This window comes from Eimeria maxima, genomic scaffold, assembly GCF_000499605.1.
Source record: "Eimeria maxima Weybridge genomic scaffold, Emw_scaff331, whole genome shotgun sequence".
NCBI lineage: Eukaryota > Apicomplexa > Conoidasida > Eucoccidiorida > Eimeriidae > Eimeria > Eimeria maxima.
In genome coordinates this window covers 5,001-19,489 of record NW_013563811.1, presented here as the reverse complement: position 1 = coordinate 19,489, position 14,489 = coordinate 5,001, and the positions used below count along the sequence as shown (strand labels likewise).

General features: G+C 48.9%; 2 protein-coding genes across 2 annotated transcripts; one reads left to right on the top strand and one right to left on the bottom strand.

The window, feature by feature from the left end:
* Nucleotides 1-572: 572 nt before the first annotated feature.
* EMWEY_00028720 (hypothetical protein, conserved) lies at nucleotides 573-7,815 on the top strand (the record flags this gene model as incomplete). Its single annotated transcript, XM_013478243.1, has 8 exons — nucleotides 573-2,621; nucleotides 2,850-4,457; nucleotides 4,585-4,652; nucleotides 4,926-5,620; nucleotides 5,963-6,285; nucleotides 6,466-6,853; nucleotides 7,229-7,397; nucleotides 7,602-7,815. The coding sequence occupies 8 exons, from the start codon at nucleotides 573-575 to the stop codon at nucleotides 7,813-7,815; spliced, it is 5,514 nt and encodes a 1,837-aa protein (XP_013333697.1).
* Nucleotides 7,816-8,832: 1,017 nt separating this feature from the next.
* On the bottom strand, nucleotides 8,833-11,968 carry EMWEY_00028710 (hypothetical protein, conserved; the record flags this gene model as incomplete). Its single annotated transcript, XM_013478242.1, has 2 exons — nucleotides 8,833-10,643; nucleotides 11,086-11,968. 2 exons carry the CDS (start codon nucleotides 11,966-11,968, stop codon nucleotides 8,833-8,835), a joined length of 2,694 nt encoding a protein of 897 aa, XP_013333696.1.
* Nucleotides 11,969-14,489: the final 2,521 nt, after the last annotated feature.

Genomic DNA, 14,489 nt, shown 5'->3' with positions numbered 1-14,489 from the left:
TTAATAAAAAAAACTAATTATTTATTTATTATTTTATTATTTATTTATTAATTAAATATTTCAGTGAGAAGAAGGCAGGCAAGGTAGGAGGGGCCCCCTGCTATTTCTGCTGCTGCTGCTGCTGCCGTTACTGCGGCTGCTGCTGCTGCTCCTTTTGTTGCAAGAGCTCCTCTATATTCTATCACAGCAGCAGCAGCAGCAACAACAACAGTAGCAGCAGCAGCAGCAACAGCAGCAACAGCAGCAGCAGATGCAACGACAGCCCATTGCCATTCGTGCTAGGTCTATGTGCACATAGTTCGGCAGCAGCAGCAGCAGCCGCTGCTGCTGCTGCTGCTGCTGTTGCAGCTTCTGCTTAATACACAACTAGCACCGGCAACAGCAGTAGTTGTATTAGAGTTGGGCTCCGTTCTCTGTAGCAGCAACAGCAGCACTGCTGCAACACCAGCAGCAGCAGCAGCAACAGCAGAAGCAGCAGCAGCAACAGGAGCAGGTTCTAGCATTCTACGTGATTGTTATAGAAGACAGGGCAGCAGATTTGCTGCTGCTGCTGCCTATACACCGCAGCAACAATGAAGCAGCAGAAGAAGGGTCCCCTCTTCCCTGAGTATGTAGAGGATGAGGGTCTGCAGCAGCAGCTGCAGCAGCTGCAGCAGCAGCAGCAGCAGCAGCTACTGCAACAAGGCAGCAAGCCTGATCTATCAGGTCTATCTTGTGCTACTTCTTATAACCCTGAGGAGGTGCTGCAGCGGCTAGGCCTATCTATGGATTTGCTGCCTCAGCGTCAGTTGCTGCTGCAGCAGCAGCAGCAGCAGCAACAGCAGCAGAAGCCGCTGCTGCTGCAGCAGCTAGAAGCAGAAGCAGCAGCAAAAGAAGAAATTAAATTAAGAGAAGCAGCACTTGTTGCAGGAGAAATAGATCTAGAAAGAGATGAGAGGGAACACCGTCGCCAATACAAGCTGCAGCAGCAGCAGCAGCAGCAGCAGCAAGAGCAGCAGCAGCTAAGGGCAGCAGCAGCACACAAGGGGCACAGCCGCCGCCGTCACCGCCGCCGCCGCAGCAGCAGCAGCAAGAGCAGCAACAGCTCAGATGACAGTGTTATTATCGTAGACCCTCCCTCAGCGAGCAGCAGCAGCAGCAGCAGCAGTAGCAGCAGCAGTAGCAGCAGCAGCAGCATCACTACCAGCAGCAGCAGCAGCAGTTGGCCTTTTGCTGCTGCTGCTGCTGCTGCTGTGTCTCCTGAGGTTGTTAGGCAGCTAGAAGAAGGAGCGCAGCAGCAGCAAACAATATGGTCATTAAAACGCATGCAAACAGCAGCAACTGCTGCTGAGGGTTTGCTGCTGCACCCTAAGTATAGACACAGAAGAGGAAAAGGTATTAAGGGCATGCAGCAGCAGCAGCAGCAGCAAGCAGCAGCAACCAGCACCAGCAGCAGCAGCAGCAGCGCTGCAGCAGCCGAGTATGGTACTGCAACAGCATTTCCTATAGAGAGGAGGAGGTCAAGGAGGAAGGAGAGAGCAGCAGCAGCAGCAGCAGAATCTGCTGCTGCTATTGCTGCTGCAACAGGAGGGGGCCCTACACAACTGCAGCACAAATTTACTGTAGATATAGATGGACTAGGGAAGCCGCTGCTGTTCGATGCTGCTGCTGCTGCTGCAGGAGCAGCAGCAAACAGCAGCAGCAGCAGCAGCAGTAGTAGTAGTAGTAGCGAAGGGGAGGAGGACGGCGCAGCAGCAGCAGGAGGAGCAGCAACAGCAGGAAGAGAATCAAAAAGGGAGCTGCAGCAGCAAGAAGAGGAGCTGCTGCTGCTGCAGCAGCAAGATCAGCTGCTGCTGCTGTGCAGACAAAATCCTTATAATATAAAGGTATGGGTGCTGCTTGTTGCGCTGCAGCAGCAGCTGCTGCAGCAGCAGCAGCAGTTGCTGCTGTCCGAGGTTACAGCTGAGCAGGTGCTGCTGCGGCAGCAGGACGCTCTGGACTTAGCATGCGGTCATCATACAAATGCTGCTGCTGCTGCTGCTGCTGCAGCTGCTGCTGCTGCAGCAACAGATACAGCAGCAGCAGCAGCAGCAGCACCGCCATCTCTTGTTGTATTAAGACGGCTGCTGCTGCTGCAGCAAACAGGGTCTCCCTTAGCAGCACCATCATGGCGCAACACAGCAGCATTAGTAGGGAAGATTGCTGCTTCCCTTAATCCCAGCAGCAGCAGCAGCAGCAGCAGCAGCAGCAGCGACAGCAGCACGGAGACTGCAGTGACACTCGCGCGGTGTCTGTACAGCGCTGCTGCTGCTTCCCCACAATACTCAGAGAAATGCATGCGTTTGCTGCTAGGTGATTTGCTGCATGCAGCAGCAGAAACTATCACACCTCCAGCAGCAGCAGCAGCAGGAACAGCAGCAGCAGCAGCAGCAGCAACAGCAACAGCAGCAAACTATAAGACATGTATAACAATGCTGCATGAGGTCCTCTTTGGTCTTGTGCTGCCTATAGAAGTAAGAGGAGGTCGTGTTGCTGCTGCTGCTGCTGCAGCACAGGCTGTCGTACACTTGGCGCTGCTGCATGCAGAGCAGCAGCAGCAGCAGCAACAGCAGCAACAGCCGTCCCTCCTGGATAAGTTAAAGGTAGGTACTAGCTAACGACTGCTCCCTGTTTGTTAGACTGCTGCTGCCTTGTTTGCTGCTGCTGCTGCTGCTGCTGCTGCTGCCTCCTGCTGCTCCTGTGTAGCTGTTGCTCGTTTGGTTATTGTTGCATGCGCCTGCCTACTACTTGTTAGCTGCTGCAGCTGCAGCTGCAGCTGCAACTTCTTATTTGCTGCTGCTGCTGCTGCTGCGTCTTGTTATTGACTGCAGCAAATATGGATGGGGGAGAGCAGCAGCTGCTGCAGGCGAGCAGGGGAGATTGGCTTCCGCCCTCAGCAGCAGCAGCTGCAGCAGCAGCAGCAGCCGATAAGCAGCAAGCCTGCTACTGCAGTGTATACGCAGCTATGTGAAGCTGTTGAAGGCAGCATGATGACGCTGCAGCAGCAACAGCAGCAGCTGCTGCTGCAGTGCGATGTTGAGTGCGGAGCAATTGCTAGCCGTGACAGCAGCAGCAGCAGCAGCAGCAACAGCAGCAGCAGCAGAGGTTGTGATGATGGGTTTGCTGCCTATTGTGCTGCAGACTTTGCTGCTATGCATTTCTCTTGGCGCGCTGCTGCTGGAGGTCCTACTGCAGCAGCAGCAGCAGCAGCAACAGAAGCAGCAGAAGCAAATGCATCTGTACAAGCTGCTGCTGCTGGCAAGGCAGCAGCAGATGCAGCAATTGCAGCAGCAACGGATGCAGCAAAGGTAGGTGAAGCAGCAGCAGCAGCAAGTGCAGCAGCAGAAGTAGCAGCAGCAGATCCTTCGTTTGCTGCCTTGGAGGCGATGCGTCGTGCTGCTGCTGCTGCTGCAGCAGCAGCAGAAGCAGCAACAAAGACAGCTGTAGCAGCAAGGGATGCAGCAGCAGCAGCAGCAGCAGCAGACCTCAAGCTGCCGGCTCCTTATTGTGTCTCTAGTGACCGCATGCAGCGGCAGCAGCAATGGCAGCAGCTGCTGCCTATCTTGTCTGCTGTTGACTCTGTCTTATCTGCTGCTGCTGCTGCTGCTGCACCTTTCTGCTGCTGCAGCAGAACGAAGACACCAAGCAGCAGCAGCAGCAGGAGCAACAGCAACAGCAACAGTAAGATGAGTATGAGCAGCGCTTCTCCCGTTCCAACTGCAGCAGCACCAGCAGCAGCAGCAGGAGCAGCACCGCGTGCAACAGACACAGCAGCAGCAGCAGCAGCAGCAGCAGCAGCAGCAGGTCCTGCTTACGGATTAGTTATAGGAGTTCTTGATTCTTTATGTTCTCCTTCTCTGCATAGATTCCCCTCTAGTCATCCGCGCTTGCTGCGCGGAGACACAGCAGCAGCAGCAGCAGCAGCAGATGCAGCAAAGTTGAGGGCATTCGTTCTTCTACTGCAGCAGCAGCAGCAGCAACAGCAACAGCAACAGCAACAGCAACAGGAACAGCAGCAGGAAATGGAGGATGCTGTTCGTTCAGAAGCCATGGGTCTAGACAGCAGCAACAGCAACAGCAACAGCAGCAGCAGCAGCAACAGCAGCAGCAGCAGCAACAGCAGCAACAGCAGCAGCAGCAGCAACGGTGCAGTTCCTTTTTCTTTCTTTTGGCCTCTTCCTTCCTTGCTGCCTGCTGCTGATTCTCCGCTACTGCAGCAGCAGACACGTGCTGCTGCTCGTTGGCTGTTAACACAAAGACGTCTGCGGTGGGCAGTGTTGCGCTCCCAGCAGCAGCAGCAGCAACAGCAGCAGCAGCAGCAACAGCAGCAGCAGCAGCAACAGCAGCAGCAGCAGCAGGAGGAAACAGAGCTTCCTTTATCTGTACTCCTTGGAGATGCCTATACACCGCAAAGCTTAGCAGCAATAATTTGTTCACAGGTATATATATCTCCTTTGCCCTGCATGCGTCTATGCAGCAGCAGCAGCAACAGCAGCAGCAGCAACAGCAGCAGCAGCAGCAGCAGCAACAAATGGGTCTGCTGTGTCTGTATGTGTCTCCTTTTAGGCCCTTCTTGTCTTTCCTGATGATCGTTTGCTGCTCTACTGCGCTTTGTGTCTCTGCCCTTCCTCTAAGTAAGTCCCTTTGCTGCTGCTGCTGTTGCTGCTGTTGCTGCTGCTGCTGCTGCTGTTGCTGTTGCTGCTGCTGTTGCTGCTGATGCACTGGCTCGCTGCATGCTCCTTGCCTTTGCTGCTTGAGGTGCTTGGCCTGCAGCAGCAAGAAGTTAGTTATCAGTGCTGCTGCTGTTGCTGCAGATCTTTCCTTTGCTGCTGCTGCTGCTAATCTTTCCCTTGCTGCTGTTGCACCTTTTGCTGCTGCTGCACCTCTTGTTGCTGCTGCTGCTGCAGGATCTTCCGTCTGCTGCTGAAGAGGAACGAAGCAGAACCTGCCTTGTGGCTAACCTTTGCTTCTTCCCTCTTCCTCCAAGCAGCAGCAGCTGACAGCAGCAGCAGCAGCAGCAGCAGCAACGCAGGGACAAAAAAGAATCCCTCGCAGTTGCTGCTGCAGGGAAGGAAGGTGTTGCTGACTTGCTGCAGTGCTTTTGCTGCTCATGCGCCTCTTGCTGCTTCCTGGGCCTTCCTCGAGCTAACTACTGCTGCTGCTGCAGAGGCAGCTGCTGCAGATGCTGCTGCAGCAGCAGCAGCAGCAGCAGCAGATGGGCCCAGGGAGTACCAACAGGAGCAGCAGCAACTGGGTATTTTACCACCGCTGTTTTCCTTTGGTTGGTCATGGGCAGCCTGGATGGGCAGCATCAGCAGCGTGTCTCCTCAGCAGCAGCTGCTGCTGCAGCAAGAGGAACAGCAGCAGCAGCAGCAACAGCAGCAGCAGCGGGAAGCTTTACTGCCTTTTGAGGGATGGGGAGTTCCTGCTGCTGCAGTGCATGTAGCCATGTGCTCAGCTAATCGATCTTTTGCTTCTCTTAATCCCTCCTCTCCTGCTGTTCCTCAGCAGCAGCAGCAGCAGCAACAGCAACAGCAGCAGCAGCAAGATGCTGCTGCTGCTGCTGCTGCTGCTGGTTCTGGTGAATTAGATGAAGACACAGGTGCCTACCCTTTCCCTCGATCGCAGATAGCAGCTTGCTGCGCTGTGCTGCTGCAGCGATCAAGGATTGCTGCTGCTGCAGGTGCAGCAGCAGCAGCAGCAGCAAATGCTAGTGCCTTCCCGCTGCTGACGTCTTCTCCTTGGGCAAACTTCTTTCTTGCTTTGCTGCTGCATGCAGCATTGTCTCCAACAGTTGCTGCTATCTGGACCTTCTTTGAGCAGCACCGTGCTGCTGCTGCTGCTGCTGCTGCTAGTGCTGCAGCAGCAGCAGCTGGCGGAGACAAGTGCTGCGCCACCTGCTGCGGATGCACCTTGGACGGCAAGACTGCCGGCACCGCCGCAGCTTCAGGCAGCAACAGCAGCAACAGCAGCAGCAACAGCAGCAGCAGCAGCACAACTGCACTAGCCCGTTGGGGTTTGTGCAGCAGCAGCGAGGCAGCAAGATGCGAGGAATTGCTGCTGTCTTTTGTCTTGGTGTTGCTGCTGTCTGTAAGCGGTGGACCAGGAGGAGTCAATGCATCAGCAGCAGCAGCAGCAACAGCAGCAGCAGCAGCAGCAGCAACAGCAGCAGCAGCAGGCGAGGAAGGGGAGATACTGCTAAAGGCAGCAGATTTTATGTTGCGACGTTTTCCTTCTAATCCTTTCTTTCTTGCGGTGTATACGCAGGTACGTCAGCAACAGTTTGCTTGCTGCTGCTGTTGCCCTTGCTGCTGTTGCTGCTGCTGCTGGTGCTGCTGCTGTCGTTGCCGTTGTATTACATGTGTATTCGTCCCTACACAGGCTCCGCATGCATGCAGTTGCTGTTACTGTTGCTGCTGCTGCTGCTGCTGCTGCTGTGTGCTGCAGCTACTGCTGCGGCGGGGAGTTCGGGGGAAACGAGCTGTGCGTTCTCTATACAAGGAGTTGCTGCTAGGACCTGAGTATCCTGTTGTTGCTGCTGCTGCTGGGGCAGCAGGAGCAGCAGCAGAAGCAGCAGCAGCAGCAGCAGCAGCAGCAGCAAGAAAAAAGCCTCCTTGTTGGTGGCCATCTGCTGCAACATTAGAGGGCGCTTTCTTAGCTGAATGGCTAATTGCTGCTAAGGCAGCAAAACCTGTTACTCAATGGTACGTCAGCAGCAGCAGCAGCAGCAGCAGCAGCAGCAACAGTAGCAGCAGCAGCAGCAGTAGCAGCAGCAGTAGCAGCAGCAGTAGCAGCAGCAATAGCAGCAGCAGCAGCAACGCAAGACATGGCATAAGTAATCGTTTGTCTGTTTGTATTCGAGTTGAATCGTTGTTTTGCTTCTGCTGCTGCTGTTGCTGCTGTTGCTGCTGCTGCTGCTGCTGCTGCTGCTTCTGCTGTAGGCGACTAGAGAGACTTGCTCAGTGGGCAACTAGACACACAACTCTTCCTTTTACGTTGCTGCAGCGACTTCCTGCTGCTGCTGCTGCTGCTGCTGCTGCTGAAGGAATGCCTTGCGGTACAGCAGTGCTGCAACGGGAGCAGCAGCTATGGGTATATCTACAGGCGCTGCTGCTGCTGCTGCACTGCAGCAACAGCAGCAAAATTGCTGCTTGCCATGAGGCAGGCAGCCCTGCTGCTGCTGCTGCTGCTGCTGTTGCTGCGTCTATAGATGGTACACTCCTAGCGAATCTCTGTGAGGGATTGTGTGGGGCCCCACAGCAGCAGCAGCAGCAGGAGCAGGAGCAGCAGCAGCAGCAGCAGGAGAGACTGCAGCAGGAGACTAGCCTAATGCAAGAAAGACTTGTGCAGGCTGTTTGTGAGTCTCCTTTCTCTAAGAGGTGAGGATACACCCCAATATATTAATTGTCTCCTTTTTTGTCTCCTTTTTTGTCTCCTTTTTTGTCTCTTTTTTGTCCCCTTTTATGTTTGTTTCTTTCTTTTATTATTTATTTATTAATTTTTTTCTTAGGGTTTACATAATACGAGGGTTTAGGGTTTAGGGTTTAGGGTTTAGGGTTTGTGTGTGTGTTTGTGTGTATTAGGTTATGGTTGTTGCTGCTGCAGGTGCAGCAGATAAGAAGAAGACAAGAAGCAGGAGCAGCAGGAGGAGCAGCAGGAGGAGCAGCAGGAGGAGGAGCAGCAGCATTAACAGGAGGAGCAGCAGCAGCAGAAGATATTGTGCTGCTGCTTGCTGATGCACTGCAGCGGGGAATTTATTTTTTTGCTGATCCTCTTGCTGCTGCTGCATTCCCTTAACTCTTTTCTCTCCTTTTTTCTCTCTTTTTTTCTCTCCTTTCTTCTCTCCTTGTTATTGTCTCCTTTTTTGTCTCCTTTTTTCTCTCTTTTTTTCTCTCTTTTTTTCTCTCCTTTTTTCTCTCCTTTTTATTGTCTCCTTTTTTGTCTCCTTTTTTGTCTCCTTATTAACTGTCTCCTTTTTTATTAATTATTTATTTATTTATTTATTTATTTATTTATTTATTTATTTATTTATTTATTTGTCTCCTTTTTATTGATAATAAATTAAGTGTCTCTTTTTTGTCTATAATATAATACCTAATACTATCTCCTTTTTATGCATATATAGCTAGCTAGCTAGCTAGCTAACTAACTAGCTACATAGATAGCTAGCTAGCTGTCTAGCTAGCTAGCCAGTTAGCTAGCTAGCTGTCTAGCTAGCTAGCCAGTTAGCTAGCTAGCTATCTAGCTATCTAGCCAGTTAGCTAGCTAGCTATCTAGCTATCTAGCCAGTTAGCTAGCTAGCTGTCTAGCTAGCTAGCCAGTTAGCTAGCTAACTAGCTAGCTAGCTAGCTAACTAGCTACATAGTTAGGCATAATATACTGAACATAAAAGGGGCCATTGGGAGTCTTAGAGGGGGCCCCCAGCAGCACAAGGGGCCCCACCCCAGCGGCAGCAGCTGCAGCAGCAGCTGCAGCAAATGCAGCAGCAAATGCAGCAGCAGCAGCAGCAAATGCTGATGCTACTGCTGCTGTTGCTGCTGCTGCTATTATACAGGGGGAGCGCAGCAACAAAAACGTGTGGCAACATACACCCTAAAAGACTCGTATACTGGCTGCTCCTGCTGCTGCTGTTGCTGCTGCTGCTGTTGCTGCTGCTGCTGTTGCTGCTGCTGTTGCTGCTGCAGCAGTAGCAGGAAATTCTTGTTATTATAATAAAACACATAAAAAGTCTAAAGGGACAAAGACAAGAAAAACGCATGCATGCAATGACACAATCTGCTGCTGCTGCTGCTGCTGCTGCTGCTGCTGCTGCTGTTATGCAGCGAATTCCCTCAACTGCGGGGCTTTCGTCTCCTGTTTCTGCTCCTGCTGCTGTTGCTGTTGTTGCTGCTGCTGCTCCTGCTGCTGCTGCTGTTGCTGCTGCAGGTGTTTGCGGGGTGTTGGATGAAGGACAACAAAGAGGCTGTTGTTTGCTGCTGCAGTAGGAGAGTTGCATCTGCTGCTGCTGCTGCTGCCCCAATTACTCCCTCTCCTGCTGCTCTTGCTGCTGCTCTTGTTGCTGTTGCTGCTGCTGCTGCTGCTGCTGCTTGCTGCATCTAGGGAGCAGAGACGAGGGGAAGCAAGCAGCACAGGAGACGATCCCCTTGAGGGGAGAGACACCCAATTACCGTTGCTGCTCTCTCTTGATATACTACCTTCTGCTGCTGCTGCTGCAGTTGCTGCTGCTGCTGCAGCAGCAGAATCAGGTCCTGCTGCTGCTGCTGTTGCAGCTGCTCGTGCAATTCTTATAGGTGAGGGAGAATCCATGCCAAGGCCCGCGTCACGAAGGCCACGCCTGTTGCTGCTGCTGCTGCTGCTATTGCTGCTGCTGCTGCTGCTGCGGGTGCGGAAGCCAAGGACAGGGAGTCCTTGCTGCTCCTCGTCGCTGCCACTTGAGACATCCAGCAGCAGCTCTGCTGCTGCTGATGCTGTTGCTGCTGCTGATGCTGCTGCTGCTGCTGCTGCTAACGCTGTCTCTGCTGCCTGTTCTAATCTGATTAAGCTAGGAGAAGCGCGTTTGGCAGTGCTGCTGCTGCTGCTGCTGCTGCTGCTGTTGCTGCTGCTGCTGCCTATGAGATGGATGTCAGACTCTTCTTCGCTAAGACCCCAACTTATGTCGCTCTCGCTCCCTTGCTGCCCCTCTTCCTGCTGCTGCTGCTGTTGCTGCTGCTGCTGTCTCTGCTGCTGTTGCTGCTGCTGCTGCTGCTGTTTTTGCCATTGGCGCAACAGTCCTACACCAGCTGCTGCACCCATTGGTAATCCTGAATGGGACACCGCAGCAGCAACCGCTGCTGCGGGTGCAGCAGCAGCTGCTGCTACGTTTGCTGCTGCTGCTGCTGCTGCTTCTGCTGCTGACGATGTCTCCCCTGCGTCCCAATCCTCAACTTCCATACAATCTAAGGGCATCAGCTGACTGATCCCAACTGGCTGCTGCTGCTGCTGCTGCACTTGCTGCTGCTGCACTTGCTGCTGTTGCTGCTGCTGCTGCTGCTTCTGTGGGGTCTGTGGGGATGGCTTACTGCCTAGCTGCTGCTGCTGCTGTTGCTGCTGGCGTTGTGTCTCTCCCTTCCTTGCTGCCTCGCGAGCAGCTTGTTGTTGTTGTTGTTGCTGCTGCTGCTGCTGCTGTTGCTGCTTCAGCTTTAATTGCCGTTGTTGCTTCTGTTGTTGCTGTTGCTGTTGTTGCTGTTGTTGCTGCTGTTGTTGCTGCAGCAGCTGCTGCTGCTGCATCTCCTCTTCCTTCTGTAGTTTGCGGTAAAGAATGCCCTCCTGTCTAACCCTCACAACGAGCTGCTGCAGCTCAGCTGCTGCTGCTGCTGCTGCTGCATCAGAACCTGTTGCTGCTGCTGCTGCAGGTATGTCCTCCCCTGCAGCACCATCAACACTAGCTGCTGTTGCTGCTGTTGCTGTTGCTGCTGTTGCTGCATCTGTATCTGCTGTATCATCAATAGGATCAAAGAAAGCAGCAAGGAAGCAATCATAAGGAGGAATATTTCCTGCTGCTGCTGCTGCTGCTGCTGCTGCTAGTATAGGTCCTTGATCTATTTCTTCCTTAGTAAAAGAAATATATCCAGGTGTATCTACACCTCCTGTATTAAAGGATACACGACCTAAGGGAATCTTACGACCATATATTCTCCTGCTGCTGCTGCTGCTGCTGCTGCTGCTGGTGCTGCTGCTATTGCAGCAGCAGCTGCTGCAGCATGGAGGAAGGAGAGAGAGGAGGAGAAATACCCATGAGGTAATCAAAGAAAGAAAGGAATCTTTGTTGGCTAGGTAATAACATCTGTGTATGTATACCAACAGCAGCAGCAATTCTTGCTGCTGCTGCTGCTGCAGTGCAGCAGACACCGCACCATGATAAGAATGCTGCTGCTAGGCATATACTCCTACCTAATCCTTTATAGCACTGCAGCAGCAGCACGTGCTGCTTATCTCCTCTTATCCAGCAGCAGACACGCATGCATAATAATAAACAAAGACGTAAGGGAGGATAAGGAAGACCCCTAAACCCTGCATCTATTACGGTACCTGTACGGTACTCTCCTGCTGCTGCTGCCGCTGCTGCTGCTGCTGCTGCTGCAACTGCTGCTGCTGCAGCAGTTGGTTTGGGTTCCAATAGGATACTCTTCTCACCTACACAAAAGGTTTCAGAGACTTGCTGCAGATGCTGCTGCTGCAAACACAGCTGCTGCTGCTGCTGCTGCTGCCGGTGCTGCTGCTGCTGCTGCTGCTGCTGCGGCTGCGGATTCTCGCGGTCGCTGCTGCTTACTGTGGATGGGCTTTGAGATATCCCTGTTTCCTCCTTAGCAGCAGCAGCTGCTGCTGCTGCTTCTGCTTCTGCTTCTGCTGCTGCTGCTGCTGCTGCAGCAGCAGCAGCAGGACGTTGATCTTCCTTCTCTACCTCTTGGATCGTCTCCTCCTCCTTATCTGATTCTTCAGACTCTTCGCTGCTGCTGCTGCTGCTGCTGCTGCTGCTGACCCAGCAGCTCATGAATTCCTTATGGCGGTGGTGGTGTCTCTTGTGCAGCGGCTGCAGCAGCTCGACCTGCTGTTGCTGCTGCAGCAGCAGCAAATCCTCTTCCTCTTCTGTATTAGAGGAAGAAGACCAACGCATAGCAGCTAGCCGCTGCTGCAGTTGCTGCAGTTGCTGCGATAGGGTGCTTCCTGCTGCAGCAAGAGGTTCGAGCTTAACAGTATCTTCTTCTGAATCTGCTTCATCTGCTGCTGCATCTGCTGCTGCATCTGCTGCTGCATCTGCTGCTGCTGCTGCTGCTACTGCTGCTGCTACTGCTGCTGCAGCTGCAGCAGCAGGTGCTGCTGCTGCATCTGCTGCTGCTGTTGAGGTATCTACAGCAGCAGTAGCTTCTTCCTCCTCATCACACCCTTGCAGCTCCTCGATAGTGTTAAGCATTGCAAGAAGAAACCCGCGGTGTGTAGCCACACACCGCAGGGTTTAGGGTTTAGGGTTTAGGGTTTAGGGTTTAGGGTTTGAGTAGTCAAGGTAATGACAAGAAATAAAACTGACAGAAGGAAAGAAGAAGAAAAAAGAAAAACAAAATAAATAGACAAAGGTAATCATTCACCTCCGTATAGCTCCTATTATAAACCCTAGCATCCTGGAGTTAGGGTTTAGGGTTTAGGGTTTAGGGTTTAGGGTTTAATAATTAGGGTTTAGGGTTTAATAATTAGGGTTTAGGGTTATATGCCGCCTCCTCTTTAGCACGGAAGCCGAAGCCGACCACCGGCGTGTCCGGGCCTGCTACCGGTGACCTTCGTCTAAACCCTAAACCCTAAACCCTAAACCCTAAACCCTAGTTTAAAAAATTTATAATTTATTATATAAAACCCTAAACCCTTTATAATTATAATTATATTTATATTTATATTTATAATTAATAATATATTTTTCCTCTAATAGCATACATACTGCCATACCTGCATCTAACATAAAAGAAACCCTAAACCCTAATAACTTTTTTTTTTTTTTTATTGTGTATACTTTTGTGGGGCCTTAATACATTATATTTTTCTTTCTTTTTACCCTTTTTATTTATTTTTATTTATTTTTTATTTCCTGTTGTTGCTGATTGCTCCCAACTGCTTAGAAGGATCAGCAGCCTCTAGGGTTTAGGGTTTAGGGTTTAGGGTTTATTGTGTGTATATTTATGACTAATGACCCTTTCTTTTATCTTAGTAGACAAATAACACAAATATATATAATTATTATTATTAAATAAAATATAATTTTATTTATTAATGTTATTTAATTACTTTTTTCCTTTTTTTTTTGCCTCTTTATTGCTAATAACCCTTTTATTGGCTTATAACAAAGGAAACAAATATACATTTCTTAGTATAGCTTCTTTTTATTCAATTAAATAAGTAACAACAAATTAATTAAATAAAAGAAAGGAAAAAGAAGCATTAATAGGGGATAGTAGTACATTATTTATTTATTTTATATAGGAAAAACATTTCCCTTAAATAAAAAAAAAAATTATTTTTATTTATTTTTCCTTCCTTTGCTGAATAGGTAAAAAGAAGAAAAAAGGCATATTAAGAAAAGAATATGAATAGATTACTATCTATGAATAGGCAAAAAAGGAAGAAAAGAAATAAAGTATAAAGAGGCATCTATAAAAAATACATTAAATAAAAAAGAAAAGGAATAAAATAAATATTCATAAAAAATAAAAGAAGAAAAAGAAGAAAAAAGTTGAATATTTTCGGGTGTATAGGCAGCTCATGATGATGCAGGAAAAAAAAAGGAAATAAAAAGGAAAGCATAAATAAAATGATTAATTTATATATTTATTTATAAAATGTTTTATTTTTCTTTTTCTTTTTATTTATTTTTATTTATTTTATTTATAAATATTTCTTTTATTAATTGCAAGAAGAAACTTTTTGATGGGAAGGCGGGCGCGAATTATGGTTTCGGTAAGCGGAGGAAAAAAAGAAAAAAAAAAGTTAATTTATTTATTTTATTTATTTATTTATTTATTTTATATATTTATTTATTTTTATTTATTTATTTAGATTTAAATAAGGCAGATCTTGTTGTTGTTGATAGCATCAGTCGTACAGACATACCCAAGAGCACAAACCCTTATGGGCAAATAATATATATTAAGTAAGGGTTTACCTAAACCCTAAACCCTAAACCCTAAACCCTAAAAGATGGCAAGTAATATATTATCTTTGCATGCAGGAGAGGAGGAGGATCCGTGGCAAACATCGGCACAAACCCCCAGACGACGTGGGCTTTTTTTTATTTAGGGTTTAGTGTTTACTAAACCCTAAACCCTAAACCCTAAACCCTAAATATAATAATAAAAGTAATATGCATGCATATTATACATATAAATAATATATAAAGATTGCAGAGTTATTAATGACGCAAAGGATTTCCCTGTTCATATTTCTTACTCTGTAAGCCCTTAAACCCTAAACCCTAAACCCTAAACCCTAAACCCTAAAATTAAAGAAAAGTAAATAAACCCTTAATAAGAAAGATAAACCCTATAGAGAGAAAGAACAAAAGAAACAAAAATAAGAATTGATGATAATAAAGGGACACTAATAGAAAACCCTAATGAGGGTTTGTATTCCCTAAACCCTAGACCTGCAGACCCTATTGAGCAACAACGAATGTACGTCTTGTTTTTTTTCTATCGAGGGTTTAGGGTTTAGGGTTTAGGGTTTAGGGTTTAGGCAAAGAAAAATTATGCAACATACAGGATTTAATGCAGAGGAAGCAGACTTTATATACGAGGTTATTTATTTTATTTATTTATTTATTTATTTATTTATTTATTTATTTATTTATTTATTTATTTATTTATTTATTTAATAGAATGGCAAAGGAAAAAGAATAGAATTAATAAGTAGTATAAACCCTCATGGTCTTTTTATAGAAATAAATAAATCTG